The following is a 25,352-nucleotide window of genomic DNA, read 5'->3' on the forward strand; positions in this document are numbered from 1 at the left end:
ATGACTAGCCTATAAACTGAAAAAAGAACAGAAAAAAAGAACGATATACCAATTGAAAGACGATAAAGGAGAAATTCAACATAGTAAAGAAGCCAAAAAAGAAATTATTAAGAAATTTTATGCGAATTTATATAATCAGGGGAAAATAGAGGAAGACAAGATAAAACGGTACATAGGGAAATCAGGAATGCCAAAAATCACAGAAGAATAAAGAATAACTCTCAATAGGCCAATAACCAAATTAGAATTAGATGAAGTACTGAAAAAGCAAAAAAACAATAAAACACCGGGACCCGACGGGCTACCAGTAGAAATATATAAAACAATGCAAGAAGTATTGGGAGAGAATATGTTGCGATTATATAATGAAGCTATGGAGAAAGCCAAAATACCAAATTCATGGACAGAAGCCATAATAACAATCATTCCAAAAGAAGATACAGATCTCCAGTTAATACAAAACTATAGACCTATTTCATTATTGAATGCCAATTACAAAATATTTGCAGCAATCTTGGCCGAAAGGATTAAATCAGTATTAAATACATATATACACCCAGACCAAAATGGATTTCTGCCGGGACGCCAAATAAAGAACAACATGAGAATAGTACTTAATGCTCTAGAATATTATGAATCACACCCGGAGAAGCAGGCAGCGTTGGTTTTTCTTGACGCCCAAAAGGCCTTCGATAATCAAAATTGGAAATTTATGATTGAACAATTACAAAATATGCAAATTGGGGAAAAATTTGGGAAAATTATAGCAGAAATCTATACCAAGCAATCAGCAAGGATAATTATGAATAATGATATAACAGACAAATTTAATATAACAAAAGGAGTCAGACAAGGCTGTCCACTTTCCCCCTTACTATATATTCTATAATTGGAAATCCTGTTGAAAAAAATTAGAGAAGATCAAGGAATTGAAGGTTTAAGGATCAATAGAGAAGAATACAAAGCTCAGGCCTTTGCTGATGACCTAGTGTTTTTGATAGAAAATCCTATGGAATCTATACCTAATTTGTTCCAAAAAATAGAAGAATTTGGAGAAGTGTGTTGTGGCCCCGCCCTCTGAGCCTGTCCCATCGGAGGAAGAAAGCTCCGAGCATGAGGAAGAGGAGTCAGCCAGGCCTCCCTCTCTAGGCCCCTCCCCTCTGGCATTGTCTCAAGTGCCGGTCGAGGGAGAGGAGACAGCTGATTCGAATCAAAGTGATAATGAAACATCATTCCTGGACGCACGCCTCTGAAGGCGTGATAAACGTTTGCAGCAGCTTAGGAGGCATGCTAGGGATTAGAACTGAGTCACTGGACCACACCCCAGAGACTATATAATAGAGGGTAGTGGTCAAAGGATCCTTGTGACGAACAAAGCAAAACCTTGGACAGTCACTAAAGCCTCGTCCGGAACTGCTGGGAGGAATATTATTTCTGTTTGGACTTTCTTGAACGTTCGTATCTTATCTGTCTGTTTGTGAAAATAAAGTCCCTTGGCAGACGGTGTGTCTATCGCTGCCAAGAGGGAGATAAGAACTGGGTGCGTTCCAAAGTGTTTCCTTAACCCTCGGCTGGCTGTGTTGTGTGTGTGTGGGGACGGGGACAGATCATCTTGTTCGTCACCACATACTCCATCGTTAACCCACGATGGACCAACAGCTGCAGCAGCAGATACAGCAGATGCTGGAGGCCAATCAGCTTCTGCAACAGCAAGTAGCACAGCTAACTGCCCAACTTGCTTTGGGAAATGCTCCTGCAGCTCCCCCTCCTCCCCCTCCCCGTCCGAGATGCCCAGTGAACGTGCCAGATAGGTTTTCTGGGCAGCAGGAGATGTTTCCGGCTTTCTTGGGACAATGCCAACTGTTTATGGCGATGAGGCCGGAGGATTTTCCGGATGACCGGGCTCGGGTGGCATTTGTTATCAGCTCCCTCTCTGGCACTGCCGCCCGATGGGCCACGCCCCTGTTGTTGCAAGATAGCCCCTTGCTCCTGGACTTTCAGGGCTTTTTACAACACCTGCGCACCATGTTTGAGGATCCCCTCCGGGTGCAGACGGCAGCGAGGCGCATCAAGGACCTCCGCCAAGGCAAGCGCCCCCTGCAGGACTATATTGCAGAGTTCCGACTGCTAGGCCAGGATTCGGCTTGGAATGAGGTGGCTCTGATGGACGCCTTCCAGGACGGCCTTTCCGATGAGATGCAGGATGAGCTGGTTCGTGTGGAGGCGCCACCGACCCTTGACGCGCTGGTGACCCAATGCCTGCGCATCGACGCCCGCTTGCAACGGCGACGGCCCCGTCAGGCTCTTCCGGAACCATCGACAGCGTCGGCACCCCCGCGTTTCGCACCGACAGCGCTCCGGACCGCACAGCGTTTTGTGGCGACGGCTGAGGAGCCCATGGAGCTCAGAGCAGCCAGACCTCAACTGACGGCCCAGGAGCGGATGCGGAGACATCAAGGGGGGTTGTGCCTCTATTGCGGCGAGGCGGGACATTTTGCCGCCTCGTGTCCCCGGAAGCGGAGTGGACCGCTCAAGCCTGTTCCGGAGTCTCGGCGTGACCAGCCGGGAAACGGGCCAGGCCTGGCCTAGGGGAAACTCTGGGTCAGGCACGTGACCATGCCCCGCCGGAGTCGGCGGCTGTGGACTGTGAGCCCCCTCGGCACCTGATTTTGAACACCCGGGTGTTGTTGGCTAACCGGTCGGAGGGGCTCCAAGCGCACGCGCTGGTGGACTCGGGGGCCACCACGAACTTTATGGACCAGGACTTTGTGGCCCATTACAAAGTCCCCTTGGTTCCAGTGGACCCTCCGTTGAGGGTTGAAACTATAGATGGGCGGGAACTCGTGGCAGGGCCCATCAAAACCGCTACCCAGCCCTTGCGCCTCGCCATTGGAAACCACGAGGAGGCGATCCAGTTTTACGTAACGGCGGATCTGCACTTTCCCTTGGTCCTGGGGATGGCCTGGCTTCGGGCGCACGACCCTCAGGTGGCGTGGTCGAGAAACGCCATCTCGTTCCCGAGCCTGCAGTGTGTCGACCACCTTCGCCACACCTGCGCCGGCCAGGACGTCTCTGCCCCAAATGTCTCCTTGCCTCCGGAGCTGACGCCCTTCGCCGACGTGTTCAGCGAGAAGGAGGCGGACCGCTTGCCCCCGCACCGACCCTACGACTGTGCGGTGGACCTAATGCCCAACGCGCCCCTGCCATCGGGACGCCTGTACTCCATGTCGGTGATCTGTCCCCGTACCCACACACACACCCACACAGCCAGTCGAGGGTTAAGGAAACACTTTGGAACGCACCCAGGTCTTATCTCCGACTTGGCAGCGATAGACACACCGTCTGCCAAGGGTCTTTATTTTCACAAACAGACAGATAAGATACGAACGTTCAAGAAAGTCCAAACAGAAATAATATTCCTCCCAGCAGTTCCGGACGAGGCTTTAGTGACTCCAAGGTTTTGCTTTGTTCGTCACAAGGATCCTTTGACCACTACCCTCTATTATATAGTCTCTGGGGTGTGGTCCAGTGACTCAGTTCTAATCCCTAGCACGCCTCCCAAGCTGCTGCAAACGTTTATCACGCCTTCGGAGGCGTGCGTCCAGGAATGATGTTTCATTATCACTTTGACTCGAATCAGCTGTTTCCTCTCCCTCAGCCGGCACTTGAGACAATGCCAGAGGGGAGGGGCCTGGAGAGGGAGGCCTGGCTGACTCCTCTTCCTCATGCTCGGAGCTTTCTTCCTCCGATGGGACAGGCTCAGAGGGCGGGGCCACAACAGTCGGAGCCCGAGCTGGCCGCCTTACGGGACTTTCTGGAAAAGAACCTGGCCCGTGGATTCATCCGGCCTTCGACCTCCCCGCTCTCGGCCCCGGTCCTCTTCGTTAAAAAGAAGACGGGGGACTTGCGCCTGTGTTGCGACTACCGGCGCTTGAATGCCATCACAGTGCGAAATCGCTACCCCCTGCCGCTGATCCCGGAGCTGATGGAGAGGTTGCGGGAGGCCTCGATCTTCACTAAGCTCGATCTCCGAGGGGCTTACAACCTGGTGCGCGTGAGAGAGGGGGACGAGTGGAAGACGGCGTTCGACACGCGGTACGGACACTTCGAGTATACCGTCATGCCGTTCGGGTTGACCAACGCCCCCGCGGTCTTCCAGCACTTGATGAACGATGTGTTCCGGGACATGCTGGATCGGTTCGTGGTGATCTACTTGGATGACATTTTGATCTATTCCCGGACCCCGGAAAGTCACCTCCAGCATGTCCGCCAGGTCCTGCAGCGCCTGCGGGAGCACCAGCTCTATGCGAAGTTGGAGAAATGCTACTTCTTCCAGACTTCCATAGAGTTCCTCGGGCACATCATCACCCCCGAGGGCATTGCGATGGACCCGCACAAGGTGGAGGCCTTGCGCAGTTGGGAACCCCCGCGTCGGGTGAAGGACGTCCAGCGTCTGTTGGGATTCGCCAACTACTATCGGACCTTCATCCCGGGCTTCGCCACCCTGACCTTGCCGTTGACCCAGCTCCTTCGGAAGAAGGTCCCGTTCCAGTGGGGGCCCCCGCAGCAGCAGGCCTTCGAGGTCTTCAAGCAGGCCTTCCTCACGGAGCCAGTCCTGAGGCACCCCAATCCACACCGTCCGTTCGTGGTGGAGACGGACGCGTCCAACGTGGCGATTGGGGCGGTGTTGCTACAGGCTCCGGTGGATGGCGGCACTCTTTTTCCCTGCGCATACTACTCCCGGAAACTCAACCCTTCCGAGCGCAACTACACCATCTGGGAAAAGGAGTTGCTGGCCATCAAGGCCGCGTTTGAGGCTTGGCGACATCACCTCGAGGGGGCCCGACACCAGGTGGAGGTGCGGACGGACCATCGGAACCTGGAGCACCTCACCACGGCACGGAAGTTGAACCAGCGGCAGATCCGGTGGTCGTTGTTTTTCGCCCGGTTCAACTTCCACGTCACCTACATTCCGAGCAACCTCAACCAGAGGGCGGACGCGCTATCCCATAAGCCGGAATACTTTTGCCCCAAGGACTCCCTTCCCCCCCGGACGGTGCTGCCAGCGGACTCCTTGGCCGCGGTCCAGGAACCGGTGGACCTGCGGGCTCAGGTGCTGGAAGCGCAGCGACGGGACGACTGGTCGCAGCAGCGGAGAGCGGACGTCGGCCCCGCGTCCCCATGGACCGTGGAGGAGGGCTTGCTCAGACATCGGGTTCGGCTGTACGTGCCCACGAGTCCGCTCCGAGCCCTCGTCATGAACCAGTGTCATGACAACCCCGCGGCGGGGCACTTCGGCTTCTTTAAGACTTTGAACCTGGTGACACGGGCTTTTTGGTGGCCTCGGGTATGGCACGACGTGCACACCTACGTGACGTCCTGTGTGACATGCCGACAGGCCAAAGCCGCGTCCGGCCCCCCTCCCGGACTCCTCCAGCCGCTGCCGACACCGGAGAGACGGTGGGGAGCCATCTCCATGGACTTCCTGACAGACCTGCCCCTGTCCGCTACGTACACGACCATCCTCGTGGTGGTGGATGCGCTCACGAAGATGGCACATTTCATCCCGTGCCGCGGCCTGCCCTTGGCCCGCACCACGGCTCGCCTGTTCCTGCAACATATCTTCCGCCTCCACGGCCTGCCGGACCGGGTGGTTTCGGACCGCGGGGCCCAGTTCACGGCCCGCTTCTGGAAAAGCCTGATGGCCGCGCTGGAGGTGCAGGTGTGCCTGTCGTCGTCGCACCATCCGGAGACTGACGGGGGCACGGAGAAGGTCATCGGCATACTGGAGCAGTACCTCCGCTGTTTTGTCAACCAGCAGCAGGACAACTGGGCCGAGTACCTTCCCCTGGCGGAGTTCGCCTTTAATAACTCCCAACACACCTCCACCCAGATGACCCCGTTCCATGCCAACGTCGGATACCATCCACGGCTTTTCCCGTTGACCATCATGGACTCCCCTGTTCCTGAGACCCGGGACTTCCTCTCGGAGCTGCAGGCGGTGCAGCAACTGGTGCGGCGGCAGCTGATCCGGGCGAAAGAGGATTATAAACGGTTCGCCGATCACGCCCGCCGGGCGACGCCACCACTGGAAGTAGGAGATTGGGTGTGGTTGTCCACGAAACACCTCCCCACGGACCGGCCGGTAAGGAAACTGGCCCAACGCTTTATCGGTCCCTTCCCTATCGAGGCGGTCATCAATCCGGTGGCCTACCGGTTGACTCTACCCCGCTCCATGCGGCTCCACACTGTTTTTCATCGGTCCCTCCTGGTCCCTGAGGCCCCCGCGAGCCATCTCCGCCGCCCGCCGACGCCTGCCCCCCCAGCCGCAGCCGACGAGGACGACGCCTCGACGTACGAGGTGGACAGTATCCGGGACTCCCGTTGGCTGAAGGGGCGCTTCCAATACCTCATCGCCTGGAAGGGGTACGGGCCCGAGGATTTCACCTGGGTGGACGCGTCTGCCGTTCAGGCCCCTGACCTGGTGCGGGCTTTCCACGAACAGTTCCCGTCCCGACCCCATCCCGACCGTCAGACCCGGGGGAAGGGCCCTGCGGTGGGGGATAGTGTTGTGGCCTCGCCCTCTGAGCCTGTCCCATCGGAGGAAGAAAGCTCCGAGCATGAGGAAGAGGAATCAGCCAGGCCTCCCTCTCCAGGCCCCTCCCCTCTGGCATTGTCTCAAGTGCCGGTCGAGGGAGAGGAGACAGCTGATTCGAATCAAAGTGATAATGAAACATCATTCCTGGACGCACGCCTCTGAAGGCGTGATAAACGTTTGCAGCAGCTTAGGAGGCATGCTAGGGATTAGAACTGAGTCACTGGACCACACCCCAGAGACTATATAATAGAGGGTAGTGGTCAAAGGATCCTTGTGACGAACAAAGCAAAACCTTGGACAGTCACTAAAGCCTCGTCCGGAACTGCTGGGAGGAATATTATTTCTGTTTGGACTTTCTTGAACGTTCGTATCTTATCTGTCTGTTTGTGAAAATAAAGTCCCTTGGCAGACGGTGTGTCTATCACTGCCAAGAGGGAGATAAGAACTGGGTGCGTTCCAAAGTGTTTCCTTAACCCTCGGCTGGCTGTGTTGTGTGTGTGTGGGGACGGGGACAGATCAAAGTGGCCGGACTAAAAATCAATAAAAGTAAATCGAAGCTAATTGTAAAAAACCTTACGGAAATCCAAACAAAAGAATTGACAGATAATATACAAATCCAAACAACAACAAAAATAAAATATCTAGGAATCTGGTTAACTACAAGAACATCAGCAATTAAAGAAAACAATTATGATAAATTACTAGAACAAACAAAAAAAGACTTAGAAAAATGGGAAAATTTACACATTTCATTCCTAGGAAGAATTTCGGCCATCAAAATGACTATATTACCTAAATTTTTATATTTTTTTCAGGTCACCCCAATTAAAATAGATAAACCATTTTTTGAAAAGCTGAATAAAATAACATCTAAATTTATATAGCAAGGGAAAAGGCCACGAATAAAATTTAAGCTGCTTCAGGATACAAAAGATAGAGGAGGAGCTGCACTCCCTGATTGGGAGGTATATTACCAAGCAGCAGTACTATTGTGGGTCAAATATTGGATAGAATTAAAGGACTCTAGAATTTTAACAATTGAGGGACATGAACTCCAAACTGGCTGGCACTCCTTTATGTGGGATGAGAAATACAAAACACATTCATATTTTAAAAGACACACAATAAGAAACTCATTATTACAAATTTGGCTTAAAATTAAAAAACAACATTATATGAAGATACCAAATTGGCTAGCACCGGCAGAATCAATTAGGCACCCAAATTTAACAGAGAAGACAAAAATAATTAGATATAAAGATATAATTGACTATCAAGGCAAATTAAAGACAAAACAACAATTGGAGACAGATTTACACAGAGAAATAGACTGGTGGACTTATACTCAAATACAATCCAAATACAGAGAACATATAAAAACATATGAAATTTATAATCAAAAACAAGAAATAGATAAAATTATATTAGATTCAGAAAATAAATTAATTAGTAGAATTTACAAATTTCTTCTATGCTATAAATTGGAAGAAGAGACAGTCAAAGAAACGATGATTAAGTGGGCTCAAAACATCAAACACACAATACCTTTGGAAAAATGGGAAAAGTTCTGGCAGGTAAACCTAATTTTAACGAAAGCAACGGCGTACAAGGAAAACCAACTGAAAATGTTTTATCGCTGGCATATGTCTCCAACCAGATTGGCAAAAATACAACCTAAAAATAGCCCAATTTGTTGGAAGTGCAAAAAGGCACAAGGGACTTTCTATCATTTATGGTGGACGTGCCCGGCAGCAAAGAAATTTTGGTCTAACATCAAAAAATGGTTGGAACAAATAACAAGAACCAGAAACATTTCTATTAGGAATCTTTAACAAATCATACCCTAAGGATATCAAATATCTCACAATTCACATATTAACTGCTGCAAGAATAACCTACGCAAAAAATTGGAAGCAAGAAAAAACACCAAGTGAAACAGAAAGTGTAATAGGAAAATTTTTAGAATGTGCTGAAATGGATAGGTTAACCAAAGAATTACAAGAAAGAGAAGAATCAGACTATTATAAAATATGGAATAATTGGTATAATTGGTTAAAAATCAGAAATATACAAAAAATATAGGGGGAAATATTACCGATTTAAATATATATATATAATAAAAAATGTTATTAGATTAAGGAGAGGTGAAGGAATATATAAGTAGAATTGTAGAATGTCACTCTGAAAAAATGCTTAAGAAGAAATTATACTCTTTTTGTGTATATGTTGTATAAATGTTTGTTGTGTATATGTTACGTATGTTTTTTTTAATATTTATATTCAATAAAAACTACTTTAAAAGAAAAAAGAATAAATAATCCTCCAAGAAGATATTCTGAGATCAGCAATTAAAAGGTCCTTTGGATGCAGAAATGTATCACGATGCCTGTAGAGCTTTGAATAGGTTATGCAATTTTCCTTGAATCAAGGACCACACTTGAAATGGTTGGGGGCCACTCTCCCAAAAGCAAAAGGGATCAGAGGATTTAAATTTAATTAAACTAATTATGCACCATGTATTTAACAATATTGCTATTGTACCAGCTTCCCTCCTTCCCTAACTAAGACAGGGAGAAAGCACTATCTCCCCCAAATCCAGAACACCCTGTCATAGCTCTGACAGTCAGATATATGACCACTATTATGCATTTGGCTCTGGATAACTAGGAACAGGATGTTATGGTGGCCATGAACTCTGAACTACCTCAGGCTTATGGTCTTGGGGACTTCAGCTTAGGGACAGGGTCTGGACTCCAGAAGGAGCTTGGTTGGTTCTGGAAGGCCTATTCCATAGTCTGGCCAAAGCCTTGGTGGTCGCTTATTTCAGCCACCCCGCAATTTCAGGTGACCTGATCTCTCCTTGGTGGGCTTAATGGTGGGATTCACCTACAAGGTTGCTGTGAGGAATATATGGTGCATCTTGTGGAATAGTTGCTTGGATTCACTCTGTGTTGGGGTAGAACCAGTGGAGGTTATAGGGGTGAAGTCTTTTAAAGTTATCTGCATGAAGTTTCATCCTGTTGAATCTGAGGAAGTGGGCAGGGGTCTGAAAGGGATCAGCCACTCTCGTATTCGAATTTAATCTGTCTGGTTGCAAGGCCACCTGGGAGGGGATACGTGATTAAGTCTGAGTGATGGTTCATTCTTACTTGAGGGTGTCAGGGTTCCAGGTAATAGAAAGCAAAATTTCAAGGCAGATGAATTCCTCAAAGAAAAGCTTTATTGGATATATCATATTGGCACAAATCTGGTGAAAACCGACTCTAAAGGTTCCCATGGTTTTCACCTAATTAAAAGTAAAAGTTTTTCCCTCAACCCCAAAACCATCAGTCACATGGTCCAATCAAGGCACTGTCTGGTGGCCTGGTGACATCACTCCTCCTTCCTCCAGCCAGGTGTGAGAATGTCCTTGGTTCCCAAGAGAAAGTATTTTATTTTGACTACACAACCTCAGCTATCTCTAATCCACCCTCCTTATCCCTCAGCTCCAGTGTGGCAGCACTGAAGCTCCAAGATAGCTTCAGCCAGCTTCAGGGTTGACAGAGGGAGGGACTGGTTCCAATAGTTTACAGAGGTGCTGGTGCATCCTCTCCTCAAGGGACTATCGCTCAACCCAACTATCTGGACAGTTTTCATCCAGTCACCAACCTCCCTTTTTTAGGGAAGGTTGTGGAAAAAGTGGTCACATGGCAGCTTCAGAGGATCTTGGATTAAGTGGATTGTCTGGACTGCTTTTAGTCAGGATTGAGGTCAGATTATAGAACTAAAAAAGCATTGATTGTGCTCTTGGATGACCTCTGGCAGGATGAGATGAGGGCAGTGCTACCATTCTTGCTCTTTTGACCTTCCAGTGGCCTTCAGTATTGTTAATCATGGTAAACTTCTGGACTAGCTTCAGGAGTTGGGGGCACGGTGTTGTTCTGGTTCTCCTCCTTCCTCGGGGTTTGTTTCAGTTGGTGTTGATGGAGGGAAGAAGTCCAGCCCACAACCCCTACTTTGTGCAGTGCCATAGAGCTTGGTCCTCTCTCCCTTCCTATTGAATATCTGCATGAGGATGCTGGATGAGGTGATCTTGAGGTGAGGTATCATATGATGATGATATCTAGCTTTACATCTCCACACTGGGTTACCTGACGGATGCTGTGAATGTCCTGTCCTAGTGCCCTAGAGGCAGTCATGGCCTGGATGGGGGTGCAAAGCTGGGCTTTGGATCAGTCCAAACTAGATTGAATGGATTTGGGTGTTTGCGCCTTCCAGGGACAAGGTATAAATCTGCACATTCCTTGACTGATGAGACCCATGCCCAACCTACTGAATGAACTAGGCAGGTAGAAACATATGGAATAAGAAGGTCCCTTAGAGCGTCCCAAGCCATTAAAAAAAGTGATAGATGACATCTAGGATTGTAGAAATTGTCCTAAAAAGAAACAAGAATTTCTAAGATAAGAAAAAATTGAGGTAGATGAAGCATTTCAGAACAAATCCTCAGCTAGAATCTGTTCTAAGAGTGCCGTGCCTGGGTGCCTTTATGTCTTTATGGTTTGCCCTGTCTTGACTGCAGATTTTGCGGATGCTGAAGGGCTACGATAACCACCATATCCTTCTGCTGCCTCCTCGCATGCCTGGAGAGAAGCTGCCTCTTGAGGTGCTGGAATATTTTGAAGAACAAAAGAAGATTCAAGGCGACCAGGAAGGATTGAATCTGGATAACGGTGAGGGAGGGCCTCATGGCTGGTGGGTCTGTGGCACTGCAGCCAGCAAGGAGCAGCATGTTTCTGCTCTGGCCTTTTCTGCCCATGGAAAAGAGCAAACTCCTTTCATCTTTTATTAAAGAAACTCTCTGGGGCTCTAATTTTCTACCTCTGAAGAGAAGTCTAGTGATGGTCTCTGTTAATGTCAGGAAAAAGGATAAAGAGACAGAAATGACATGCTTCACACAGATTCATTTCATTTAGCCAATAGCCATCTCCTGCAAGAACTTGTGTCACAGAAGAAAGGTTGCTGCATAGTTGACTTTCTTCTTTTTGAATATGGAATAAACCTTCTGACTCCTTCCTGGAGGAGTAATGTAGGTGTAAGATAAAGGGAAAGGTTTCCCTGCCCAGTTGTGTTTGACTCTAGGCTCATCTCTGTTTCTTGCCCGAGGAGTCAGCATTGCCCAAAGAACCTTTCTGTGGTCATGTTGCTGGCATTACTATATGCCAAGGCACACAGAAGGCTGTTACCTTCCAACATGATACCTATTAATTTGCTCAAATTTGCATGCTTTCAAGCTGCTAGGTAGGCAGAACTGGGGCTGGTAACAGGAGCTCACTCAGGTCTTGAACCCTGGGATGTCTGTTTTCCAGCTGACAAGCTCAGCATCTTTAACCGCTGAGCCATCGTACCCCCTCATGATTTAGGTATATCTTCACATTAATCATTTAGATCGGGGTGTCAAACTCGCTGCCCGTGGGCTGGATGTGTTACACACTGGCCATGGCCACCCCTGGTTTAGCGAAGGGGAAAAAAGTTGCGATATGTCATTTGACGACAATGTGTCATCGCGAGTTTGACACCCCTGATTTAGATTAATGTAAACAAATGTAGAAACAAATCCTTTGAGTAGAAGTAGTTGGGCCATGGGGCCAGTATGGTAGTAAAAAAATGCTTAAAAAAGTAAAAAAAAAAAAGGTTCTGACGATCACAGCTGTGCCACGCGATTGTTGGAACCTTTTTTTTACTTTTTTAAAGCACTTTTTTACTACCTATTTGCCCGAACTGGTAATAAAAAAATGCTTTAAAAAAGTAAAAAAAAAAGTTGGCCAAGCCCACCCAGTCACATGACCCCACCACCACCAAGCCATGCCCCCCAAGCCATGCCCACAGAACTGGTAGCAACAAATTTTACACTTCACCACTGTAGCCGGTCCAAACCATCCCACAGGAGGGTTGTGGTGAGAAAACAAGAGGCCAGAGCATCGGACAGGAAATATTTCAACCAAATGATTTAATTTCTTCTGTCTATCTTATTTTATTTATTTATTTATTTATCAAAATTTATATGCCTCCCTTCTCCCTTAGGACTCAGGGTGGCTTAAAAGAACATGATAAAATACTAAAACCAAAAAATAAATTAAAAACCCCACAATTTAAAATCACACAGCCGATCAGGGGATTTGCCGAAAGAGCCATGTCTTCAGGTCAGTGCGGAAAGTGCGGAGGTCGGGAGCCGTCCGGAGCTCGGTGGGTAATCCATTTCAGAGGGTCGGTGCGGCCACAGAGAATGCCCTCGACCTTGGGGCCACTAGCCGACATTGTCTGGCCGACGACACCCGGAGGAGGGCAGCTCTATGTGAACGCACTGGGCGGTGGGAGGCTGGTATGGATTTTATGGATTTTATGTTTACTCCACCTTTATTTTTGGCCAGGATAGTCTATATCTTGAATTGGCCAAAAATAAAGGTGGAGTAAACATAAAATCTGTAAAAAAAGATAGACAGAAGAAATTAAATCATTTGGCTGAAATATTTCCTTGCTTTGATTGTTAATTGCTTTGATTGCTGCCTATTTCTGGGTAGGCTTTGTCTCATAGTTACGTTGTCTCGCATTGGAGCAATTAATTGTACATTAACTATTTATTCCCACATAGCACTGCCTATCAAACAAGAAGTTAATTTCACCATTGATTTTATATATATATATATATATATATATATATATATATATATATATATATATATATATATATATATATATATATATATATAGGTCTTTGGTTATTCGGGTCTTCTCCCACGTAAAATTGGAAGTGAAGACTTCATCGAAACGTCGCCAAGACACTTCCAATTTTACGTGGGAGAAGACCCGAATAACCAAAGACCTACATACAAACACCCGCGAAAACCTGAGAAAACATATATATATATATATGCAGTTACAGTGTCTGTTCTGAGCCTATCTGTGTCCCAGATAGACACAAAATCACAAAGCAACCCTTGAAGAGGCAGGGAGCAGACCTGCCAGAGGCCTTTCCCGTGGCAGAAATAGTGAGTGGCCGCAGTTACTCTCAACACTCTGCTGTGTTTTGCTCTAGAATGCTCCGTTGGAAGCATTCTTACCCATCTGGTGTGCATGGCATCCTTCCTCTTTTTGTTCCCGGACAGAGGAAGAAGAAAGCACTCACTTTTCTGAACATGGAATGAAGCCTTACCCTTCGGTTATGCAAGCAGCAGCCATGGGGGCCTCTGCTCTTCCTTCTCTGTCACTCATGGACAATAACCGGACACTCCAGGCAGAATCCAAAATTGATCAGGAGGAAGAAGAGGAAGAAGAGGGAACTGAAAAAGGTCAAATGCAAGGTGAGTGCATTCTTAGCTTTTAGATACAAGTGCAGTAAAAAGGATGCCAATAGAAATGAACATGGTTGCTTGCTTCCTCTATTTTACTGGTAGCTTCATGAGTGAGAAAAACAATTGTTACTTTATTTATTATTATTTATTTATTTTATTTATTAAATTTATATGCCGCCCCTCTCCAGAGACCCAGGGCGGCTTATAACTTTTCACATGTTATAAGTTATTTAAGATGGGCAAAGAATTTGACAGGAATTAGAGTGTTCTAGGCACAGCTGTTCTCAGGATCCTCGGACCACGAAACGGAAGAAACGCAACAAATCACCAGTAGACAACGTTTTGCTTTGGGATGATGGTTTACTTTCGTAGCAACGAAGGATACTGCAGTCGTAAGTGATTTAAAAACGGCGGTATGGGCGTGTAGCTCATAGCGTTTTTATGCCTCTCCGCCCAGCTGCTGTGGGGCGTAGCCCACGCCACGCCCATCCACCCCCCGAACCAGCGAATCATTGGCGGAATCCTCCAGCTGGGACGACGTTGCATGCGGGAAACTGCTGCCACGAGACGTCCTACATCCGACGCACCCCGCCACCTCACCCGGCCGCCTAACCCAGCGCCCCGAGCCCCACCCCCGTGTGCCACCGTTTGCGCCCGCTGGCCGTCCACCGCCGAAGCTGCAGGGTGAGGGATCGGCGGTGAGTCGTGTCGAGAGTGAGGACGAGCTCGACATGCGGCACCCCTTCACCACGGTGTGGTCTGAAAGATACAAAGTACAATCGTTAACTCCCGTTATCTCCGGTGGACTCAGTTTCATAGGGTATTTGCAATGAAACCACTTCTGCAATTTTTTAGCGTGTACATCCTCCCCAGGTACCCAGGATGCCTTCTCTTCAGGGTATCCCTTCCATTTAACTAGATACTTGAGTCTACTCAGTTTTGAGTCTAGTATGTCTTCAACCTCGTATTGATCATCCCTAACAGGTCCCGGACAAGGCGGCCTATCCCTGACACGAGTTACTGGTTTTAGCAGACTCACATGGAACACGGGGTGTATCTTCCCTAATAAAGGTGGGAGTTTGAAAACCACAGTAACTGGGTTTATTATCCGAAGTACAGGAAAAGGGCCTAGGTATTTCGGACCCAGCTTCCGGTTTGGTACCTTCAGTTTGATATATTTCGTGGACAAATATACTAGATCCCCAACCTTGAGTGGATCGATATGGACCCATTTCTTGTCCGCATGCGCTTTATACACAGTAGCGGCCTCATCTAATGCCTCTCTAACCTGTGGCCATAGTGTGCGTATTTTATCCGCCCATTCCTGTGGATTCTGCTCGCCTTTGGGTAGGTCTTCTAACTCTCTAGCTGCTCCATTAGTGCTAGGGTGGAATGCTGAGCTGAGCCCTTGCGTCGAGCCAATGGCTTGTATAAAAGTCCTCCAAAATCTAGCCGTGAATTGCACCCCCCTGTCTGAAATGATACGCCGAGGTACCCCATGTAACCGGTACACATGTTGAATAAACAGTTTTGCTAACTTTCTGGCTGATGGCAGTCTTTTGCATGGGATGAAATGGGCCTGTTTCGAAAAAAGATCTATCACCGTCCATATGACTGTATGCCCATTACTGTCTGGTAGATCGACCACAAAATCCATACCTATCTCATCCCAAGGCCTAATGGGATTTGCGACTGGTTGTAGTAAACCGAGGGGCTTCCCTGGCCGTGGTTTTGATTTAGCACAAACAGTGCAGCTTGTGACATACGCATCCACGTCAGATCGCAGACGTGGCCACCAAAATTGGCGTCGGGTGAGGTTTAATGTTTTGAGGAACCCAAAGTGACCGGCGGTTTTGGCATCATGACACCTTCTGAGGACGTCTTGCCGCAATACATTAGGGATATACATTTTATCTCCTTTCCAAGCTAGTCCATTGTTATATGTGACGAGCTGTGTGTTCTCTGCCACCCACTTATCCTGGGCTGTGGCCTCCCGTACTGACTCCTCCCAACACATTGGTTTTCTGCGCTGGACGCCGCCCTCCCACCGTGGGCGTTTCCAGGGAGGATAGCCTGAACAACGTCGTCCCGTTTACTGTGGAATTGGGGTAGTCGTGATAAAGCGTCAGCGAGGAAGTTCTTTCCTGCCGGTACATATTTCAAGACAAAGTTGAAACGTTGGAAATAGTGGGCCCACCGCACCTGTTTCGGGGATAATTTCCTGGGGTTCTGTAAGGCTGTCAGGTTTTTGTGGTCCGTCCAGACCTCAAACTGGGTACAGGCCCTCTCTAGAATGTGTCGCCAACTAAGGAGAGCCCAGCGGACAGCAAAAGCCTCCTTCTCCCATATAGCCCAACCCCGTTCCGTGGTACTGAATTTTTTGGACATATACGCGCATGGCTGCAACTGCCCTTGGCTATTGGGTTGCAACAGCACAGCCCCCACGGCCACATCACTTGCGTCCACCTGCACTATGAACGGAGTCTCTTGATCGGGATGCTGTAGTACTGGGGCCTGTGCAAACCGAGCTTTCAAGGTGTCGAAAGCCGTCTGACAAGCCGATGACCAGTTCAGTTTCTGACCCGGCCGTGGCTTTCCCACCTGTCCCCTAGTTTGCAAAAGGTCAGTGAGTGGCAATGCTATCTGAGCAAAAGAGGGAATAAATTGCCTATAAAAATTGGCAAACCCGAGGAAACTTTGCAATTGTTTCCTTGTTTCTGGGGCTTGCCATTCCAAAACGGACCTTCTTCGGATCCATTGTCAAACCATCTGTAGAAATCCTATAGCCCAAATAATCCAACTGAGTACGATGGAATTCACATTTTGACACTTTCACATATAATTTAGCGTCCAATAAACACTGTAATACCTGACGGACTAACTGTACATGTTCCTTCATTGTTCTCGTGTAGATCAGGATGTCGTCTAGGTACACTAAGACACCACGGTAGAGGTATTCATGGAGAACTTCATTGATTAATTGCATAAACACTGCTGGGGCGCCTTGCAGTCCGAATGGCATAACCCGGAATTTATAACTTCCTAGGGGGCAATTAAATGTGGTTTTCCACTCATCCCCCTGTCTGATTCTAACCCGGTAATACGCCTCCCGCAGGTCTAACTTAGTGAAATATCGCCCCGTCGCTAATGTGGCCAGAAGGTCTTTTATCAATGGGAGGGGATACAGTGGTTCTACACTCACAGCGTTTAGACCCCGGAAGTTGACGCATAAGCGAAGGCCCCCATCCTTCTTCTCCTGGAACAATACTGGAGCAGCCATATGGGCTCTGCTGGGTTCGATAAACCCCCGGGCTAAGTTCTTGTCAATATATGTACGCAATTCATCTACCTCCCTTGGTGTCATCGCATACATTCGGGGTTTAGGTAACTTTGCATCAGGTACAAGTTCTATAGCGCAATCTGTCCTACGGTGAGGTGGTAATATATCACACTCTGCCTCGTCAAACACAGCTGCTAGATCTGTATACACTGCTGGAACCCCCAGCGTCAGGGGTCTTGACCTATGTTCGTTCCCTTCCAGCAACCGACTAAAGGGTTCGAGAGCTCTTGGTTCAGGACCTATTTCAAGGCGGAGCTTGCGATACCCTCCTTCCCACCAGATAGTTGGTTTCCATTTGTCCAGCCATGCTAACCCCAGGATAATGGGCTCGATCATGACATCCACTACTATGAACCGGAGATACTCTTTATGCTCTCCTATCCTTAATTGTACTAGTTCCGTTACCTGCGTAGCAGGAGCGCCCCCCAACATTGACCCGTCCACCTGTTCAAACTTAATAGGTGAGTGCAACCAATATAACCGTAACCCTAACTGCATCGCTAATGCTCGTCTCATCAAGCAACGAGTACAGCCAGAGTCGATTAGCGCTCCCTGTTGTACATCCAGACCCCGTCGTGTGTTCTCCATCGTAACCGGGATCAGAAAAGGACGAACGGGAGCACTCACCATTGGATCCCAGTTGCTGTCCTCCTCGTCGCTATCCCCCTCTACAACGAACGCCTCGCCAGTGCTGGAACGTTCTGCAGGCTCGATTGGCGACGTGTCGTTACTGGACGGTCGAGCCTGAGCCACGACCTTGGACCGTTCTGGTGTTGTTCTTTGGCGTTCACGGCCCTTCCCCCCAGTCGCGGGTGTTCGGCTTACGGGTTGTTGGGAGGGTGGAAGAGGGCAGTCCAGAGCACGGTGGCCTATCTGATTGCATCGGAAACAACGAAACATCGGCCGACGAACGGAGTCTCCGAGCGCTGTAGGTGCACTTCCTCGGTTGGCCACAGGTCGCTCTGGCAGCCTCCTCACCTGGGCTGATGGTCCTGCACTGGGTCTGCCGCGGAACTCTTTCAGCCCCATATCCAGGTCTATGGCTGCCCGAAACCACTCCGACGGACGCGGTGGTAGTCCCCGATATACGCATGCCTGTCTCAAGTCCCGATCCAGTCCCAAATGAAATTGATGGACAAGCATACGTTCAGGCCACGCCCGCAACCGCCCAGCGATGGAACGGAATTCCTTCACATAGTCCTTGGCAGGACGGCCTTTTTGTCTCAAGGACACAAGCTCCCCTTCGGCCTGTTGTGTCCTGGAATCATCCTCGAACCAGGTCCGAAGGCCCTCCAGAAAAAGTCCAACGTCGGTTAGCTCACGGGCGTGGTCGCTGTGTAGGTCCGCCACCCAGTCGGCAGCCTCCCCTGCCATAACGGTGGTGAGGGCAACCACCATGGACCACTGGGATGGGTAGAACCGGCCATAGAGATCCAGATAACTGATGGCCTGGCTGAGAAAGATTGCCACTCGGTCCGCACTCCCATCAAACGTTGCTTGGAAAGGAGGAGGGCCCCACATAGGCTGGGCCCCCCATGGCCCTGCCGTCCAGGGTGGTATGGCCCTGGGCTGACCAGCTGGTGTGCCACTGAAGCTCTGTGAGGGTACCCGCCGCCCTGTTTCGGCCTGACGTTCCTCCTGTGCAGGCCGACCCCTGACATCCGGGCAACTCGTTGCCCTCTCCTGGCCATCTGTAGGGGGAATGATCTCACGTCTCTGTCCAGGGGCCCCCCAGTCTGCCCTCAATTTAGGGCTGGCCAGACGGAAACGGGTATCTGTTGTAGTTGTAGAAACCCCTTGCCAAGCTGCAGAGGACTCCCCCCCCCGTAGCCCATGGTTGCCAGGACTGTGCGTCCCAAAAGCTGGCCTCCCCAAACTTCTCCCTTAGGACATCCAGAGTCGAAGGACCCAGTCCGGTGGAATAACTCCACTCCCCCCCTTCCTCATCATCAACCCACCGCTGCTCTCTCCACTTAAGGAACCCTTCATCCGTGGAGGGTGGGGTCGGCGCTCCCTTACTAGGACCGGTAAGGGCTGAGCTATGCCACCATTCTCCAGAGGCCATAGCTGTCTTCCTCTCTGGCTCGCCTGGCCCCCCACTTTGACTCCCCGTCCATTCCTTCGGCTGAACGACAGGAGTGGGAGCCTCGTCCAAGCCCCCTGCGCTTGCCTCCGCTTGCTCTACACCGGAGTCCTCCCCCACGCACAACTCAGGATCCAAACCTTCGGCTATCCGTCTGTTTGTTTCCTCCGCTGAAGTAGAAAGAATAGCGCCGTTTTCCTCTCAGGATCCTCGGACCACGAAACGGAAGAAACGTAACAAATCACCAGTAGACAACGTTTTGCTTTGGGATGATGGTTTACTTTTGTAGCAACGAAGGATACTGCAGTCGTAAGCGATTTAAAAACGGCGCTATGGGCGTGTAGCTCATAGCGTTTTTATGCCTCTCCACTCAGCTGCTGTGGGGCGTAGCCCGTGCCACACCCATCCGCCCCCCCAAACCAGCGAATCATCGGCGGAATCCTCCAGCTGGGATGACGTTGCATGTGGGAAACTGCTGCCACGAGAAGTCCTACATCCGACGCACCCCGCTGCAGGGTGAGGGATCGGCGGTGAGTCGTGTCGAGCGTGAGGGTGAGCTCGACAGCTGTCCTGCTTCAGACTTCCATCACACACACTCAAACACGGTTGTTCTGGAGACTGTCAGTTTTACTTCAAGGCTGAAGAGTTAACAATGAACAACGGGATGTAAACAAAGCACAGCTGGCTTTGAAATATGAATGTGCAGAAGAATTGTCCAAAGCCAATCCAGGGTTCCAGGAGCATGGTCAATATGGTCAGCCACTCCAGAGGTTCAAGATTTATTTTGTCTTTTTTCAAACAGGGACATCACACAAAAGCTGGAATCGGATGTTTCCAGTAAAGAGTGTGTGGTCAGAGCTGCTTCTTAAAGAAGGCTGCAGCCAGTTGTTCATGATCAAGAGATTTACTTCCTTTCTTGGCAAGGAATCTTATAGACCTTTGCTGCTCTCCTCTCTTCTCTACCTGTGCAGGGGCAAAGGAGGCTTTACGGTGTTGCTCAGGTGTTGCCTGTGTTTGAATAGCTGTTGTGGCCTGCCATTGGCCAGCAGAGCTGGCGGCAGACTCAGACAGTGAGGAAGTTGGGGAGGAACATGGGCCAGTCCTGGAATCTGGGGAAGGCTCTGATGAATGCTCTGCATCAGAGGCAGAGATAGGGCCAGGGCCGCCCAACAGTTATCAGCTACCTTCGGAGTCGGAGATAAGTGGGACAGAAGAACAGCTGGAGCCTGTTACTGATGTGTACATGTGCAGAGCTGTCAGGAGAAGGGAACAATTAAGGAACGGGTCAACTTGGGAATAAAGGCACAAGTGGATGCTGAATGGCCCCTCCCATAGGGAATAAATAAGGAGCAAAAGGGGAGTGGTGTTTACAGGAGACAATTAGTTCGTTTATTATTGTGAAGATTTGCTTATCTGAGTTCGTGCCTCACAGAGTCTCCTTGCTAAGTATTTCATTGTACAGCGTTGCTGCCTGGAAGCTATCGGCCTGGCAACTATTTAACTAACAACAGATAACTTCTGTTGTTGCAATTAAACCTCGAAAGGCTTATTGCCAGGACTTTGCTGGATGTGAATGCGAGGACTTCACATTAGCCAAATAAAAAGGGTTTTTTTCAGGACAAAGCCTTGCCCCAGAGAATCCTCCCCTATCCTATCCCCTTCACTCCCTCAGCCTTGCCCCACAGAAGCCTCCCCTATCCTATCCCCTGGTTGCAGCTGTGAAAATAAAACTGAAAGTGAAACTTCTGTCCTCTGTGTTTTGCATTTGGAACAGATTTCTTTTCAGGTGGGGAGGGGGAATAGAACTCCTTAGCATCAGAGCATGGAACGGATTTATTTTCAGGTGGGGAGGGGGAATAGAACTCCTTAGCATCAGAGGGCTGTTTGGAAAGTGAAACAGTATTTGCTGTGTGAGCAAGAAGGAGACAGGAAGGAGCCTGGCCCTAGCTTAGCTCAAGTGTTTTGTATTAAAGCTGCTTCCTGCTGTGAAAGTAAAACTGAAAGTGAAACTCCTTTCTTCTGCTTGTGTTTTGCATTTGGAACAGATTTCTTTTCAGTTGGGGAGGGGGAGTAGAACTCCTTAGCATCAGAGCGTGTTAATCATAATATAGGGCAGTGATGGCTAACCTTTTACGTTATGTGTGCCGGCTTGTGTGCCAGAAACCATGCAGCCTTGCTGGCCTTTGTGTGCGTGGGAGCACCAAAACCTAGAAGAGCAGCGGTCTGTCACGCATGCATGAGCCGGCACCCAAACGTTCAGTTTCTTGCACGGACGCACACGCGACGAACAGCTGGCCGTCACGCATGCGTGCAACATAAACCCAGAAGTTTGGGTGCCGTCTCACGCATGCGTGACAGAACACTGCTCCGTTTCGGCAATCTGCGCACGTGAAGGCCAGCTGACCAGTATGTGTGTGTGCACAGGAACACGGCTGAGGAGCTAGCGAGGCCGTGCATCTCCTGCGGGATGGTTCTGTGTGCTGCTTCTGGCACGCATTCCATAGGTTCGCCAATACGGATATAAGAAATACTAATGCTCTAACTTCCGCCTGGCTCTGCAAGCTTTGAAGACGCTCTTTTATGAGCGCCCGTTCTCTGGTTCCGTAAAAGCTTCAGAACAGCCGAAAAACTGCTGTCTGGAGGCTTGGAACCCTCTCCCCGGGCAAAGGGGAGAGAGAAGAGTCGACAGGCGGGGGTAGAGCCCCCCAAGTGCGCTAGGAGAAATCCTGGGGCGCAAAGGGTGTGGGCTCCCTATTGAAGCCTGTCAAGCCACTCCGGACCAGAGACGACTCTGCTGAAGCGGAGCTAGAAGCTGCGACCAGAATCTGCAGAAAATCAACGGGGGGACTTTTAACATCTTTACTTTGATAGCAGACAGAGCAAATCAGGAGAAAACAAAAGGAAACTTGCAAGTAACAATTTAACTCCGTTTTAATATGCAGAAAATGGCGCCTGAGGGCGGGAGGAGGAAACTACCAGGGAAAGTGCTCATTAAGGCTTGTTAACGTTTCACAGCTACTGGATTACACCCTAAGAGAAAGTTTTAAATGGAAGCGGCCAGGAAAAGAATTTGGTATTGAGGAAAAGAATTTGGTACTGACTTTAACTAAAATCTGGTTTTTATACTGTGTGGAAAAAAGTTGAATTGTTGTCCTGATAGCTGGATAAATACAAAGTAGCTGAAATATGGCTGACAACAGAGCTGGTGAATCAGCAAATTCCCAAGCCGTGACTGTCCAGGCTTTTCAAGAACTTCTAGACTTTTTTACCTCAGCCCTGCTGAATACAATCGAAAGGGCTTTTTCAAAAAATAGCTTGGGAAATTATAAGCAGTTGTTACAGGGACAGCAGGAAATTATTCAGAAGAATTTGTTTTTGGAAGATCAGGAAATGGACAGGATTAAGAGATTGGCTGGTACAGCTGAAACAAAGGTTTTGGTGGACGTTTCCATTCCAATGACAGAAAAGCAACAAATGGTTTCTTTATTGCAAGCTGACAATCTTTATGGCAACAAATTTTGGCTATATGGACAAAGAAATGGATTGAATGATTATACAAGCAAGAAGAGACGAAATGAGGATTTCAAGTTAGAAAATGTGACCTCAAGAAGAGAGCGAGTATTTCAGAAACATCAACCTCAAATCACCATTTTAAAAGTTTCCAAAATAAAACTGGGGGGATTGTTGAAAGAATTTATAAAAAAAAAGGATTGGAAAAAATATAAAAAGAAGTGAAGAACAGAAGATTAAGAAAGATACTTTCCTATAGATTTTGAAATTGGCATCGGGCAAATATGTGTTTTAATGGAATTAAAAGATTTTTAAAATGTTTAACATAAGGTTATATTATTTTACAAGATATATGAGATAAATTGTATAAGCTTTTAGGATGTCTAACCCTTTGAAGCGAAGAGGATTAATGTTAAACTCAGAATTTTATTGCAAACTGATAATTAGTTTTGAATAGTTAAGGGTTGTTCTTTAAAAAGTTAGAGGTATTAAGACGGTTAATTGAAAAATTGAAAGATACCCTCCTGTAGATTCTGAAATTTATATTTGGTAAATAAGTGTTTTAAAGGTATTAAGAGATTTTTAAAATGCTTAACGTAAGACTATATTATTTTAAAAGATATATGAGATAAAATGTGTAAGATTTTAAGATGAAATTTTTTTCTTTTTTTCTGGTATAGAAATGGAATTTATTCATGATTTCTATTGTTTGTAAGACTGCTAAAGTATCGGATTATGCATCAAGGAAAAGGGTTTTATATATATATATATATAAGTAGGAAGAATGAATTTAATTTAATTGGTTTTGAGAATTTATAAAAGGGAGGTTGTTAAATTGGAGCAAAGGGAGTTAAAGAACATGTGGGAGCTTTGAACTTTATAATTTGTTAGTTTATTTTAGCATATGTTTGTTAGATGCTATACCCTGTTTTTGCTCTGGGAAGTCAGGGGTGGGGTGGGGAGGGTGGGATAAGGGATGGGGGGGAAGTGGTGAATAGAGAAATGTTTTAGTAGAAGAAAGTGTATTCTATGAGTAGAATATAGGAGTTGCTCAGATACTAAAGGAGGAAAATATTTCACAGCAAAGAAGTTAGAAAGGAGAGAGAAGGAGGGGGTAGGAAGAGGAGAGGGAGGGTGAGGAATGGAAGAAAGGAGAGGAGGAAGGGAAGGGAAGGGGACAGGAATAGGAGTGAAGGCAAGAAGGGGGAAAAGAAGAGAGAAGTGGGGGAAAGGGAAAGGAAGTAAGATGAGGTGGGAGAAGAGGTAGGAGAGTAGGAGAGAAGAGGAGGGAGGGACGGGAAAGAAAGGAGGAGAAGAAGAAGGTTTGTTGTGGAATGAGGGAAGAAAGAGAAGAGCAACTCCGAATGTAATTAAAATGTCTTATTTTAATGCTTTCTTTAAGGGAAACATGTATATGGAGGATTTCTTATGTATAAGAAAATGTACAATTTATGTGGGGAAGGGGAAGGGTGGGGGGGAGAAAATTGTTTGTATTTCTTATAAAACTTTTTAATAAAAAAAAAAAGAAATACTAATGCTCTGATGGTCATTTCAGAAAATCCTTTCGTAGTGAGCACCTAGAAGCCAAGAGGAACATACATGGCAAATTTCAAATTTGTAGGCTTTATGATTCTGGAGATTTTGTGATTATGGCATGAGTAGCTTTTGCTTATAGATAGATAGATGGATGGATGGATGGATGGATGGATGGATGGATGATAGATGGATGGATGGATGGATGGATGGATGGATGGATGGATTAACAGATTTGGAAGGGACCTTGTAGGTCATCTAATCCAACCCCCTGCCCAAGCAGGAGACCCTACACCCGTGATGGCGAACCTATGGCATGGGTGCCACAGGTGGCACGTGGAGCCATATCTGTGGGCACACTAGTGTTGCCCTAGTTCAGCTGCAGCACGCATGTGAGCACCGGCCAGCTGATTTTCAGGCCTTCCGGGCCCAATGGAGGAGCCTCTAGAGCGCCTCGGGGGGGGTGGATGGCCGTTTTCACCCTCCCCAGGCTCCAAGAAAGCCTCTGGAATCTGGGGAGGGTGAAAAACAGGCCTACCAGGCCCACCAGTAACCTTTTTGCCATTGCGTGCCAAAAGCGAGGAGAGTGTGGGGTGCGCATGTGCAGGGGGGGGCATGGGGGCATTGAATTATGAGTGTGGGCACATGCACGTGTGACCTCCCCACACTCCCCACACTTTTGGCACGCGATGGCAAAAAGGTTAGCCATCACTGCCCTACACCATCGCTGAGAAATGGCACTCCAATCTCCCCTTGAAAGCCTCCAGTGATGAAGCTTCCACAACTTCTGAAGGCAAACTATTTCATTGGTTGATTGCTCCCACTGTCAGAAAATTTATCCTTATTTCTAGGTTAAATCTCTCTTTGATCAGTTTCCATCCATTATTCCTTGTCTGGCCTTCAGATGCTTTGGAAAACAGCTTGACCCCCTCCCCTCTGTGGCAGCCCCTCAAATAT

The 25,352-nt window shown here is 48.1% G+C and overlaps 1 protein-coding gene across 1 annotated transcript in view; it reads left to right on the top strand.

The window, feature by feature from the left end:
• The window catches only part of HYDIN (HYDIN axonemal central pair apparatus protein), a 422,362-nt gene that overhangs the window by 241,942 nt on the left and 155,068 nt on the right, over positions 1-25,352 (top strand). Inside the window, exons 37-38 of the mRNA XM_070952742.1 lie at positions 11,160-11,310; positions 13,744-13,938. Of these exons, the coding sequence (XP_070808843.1) occupies positions 11,160-11,310; positions 13,744-13,938 (346 nt within the window). The remainder of the gene's footprint in view (positions 1-11,159; positions 11,311-13,743; positions 13,939-25,352) is intronic.

Source organism: Pituophis catenifer, unplaced genomic scaffold (genome assembly GCF_029215685.1).
Source record: "Pituophis catenifer annectens isolate HBS135680 unplaced genomic scaffold, rPitCat1.0.hap2 SCAF_13, whole genome shotgun sequence".
Lineage (NCBI taxonomy): Eukaryota > Metazoa > Chordata > Lepidosauria > Squamata > Colubridae > Pituophis > Pituophis catenifer.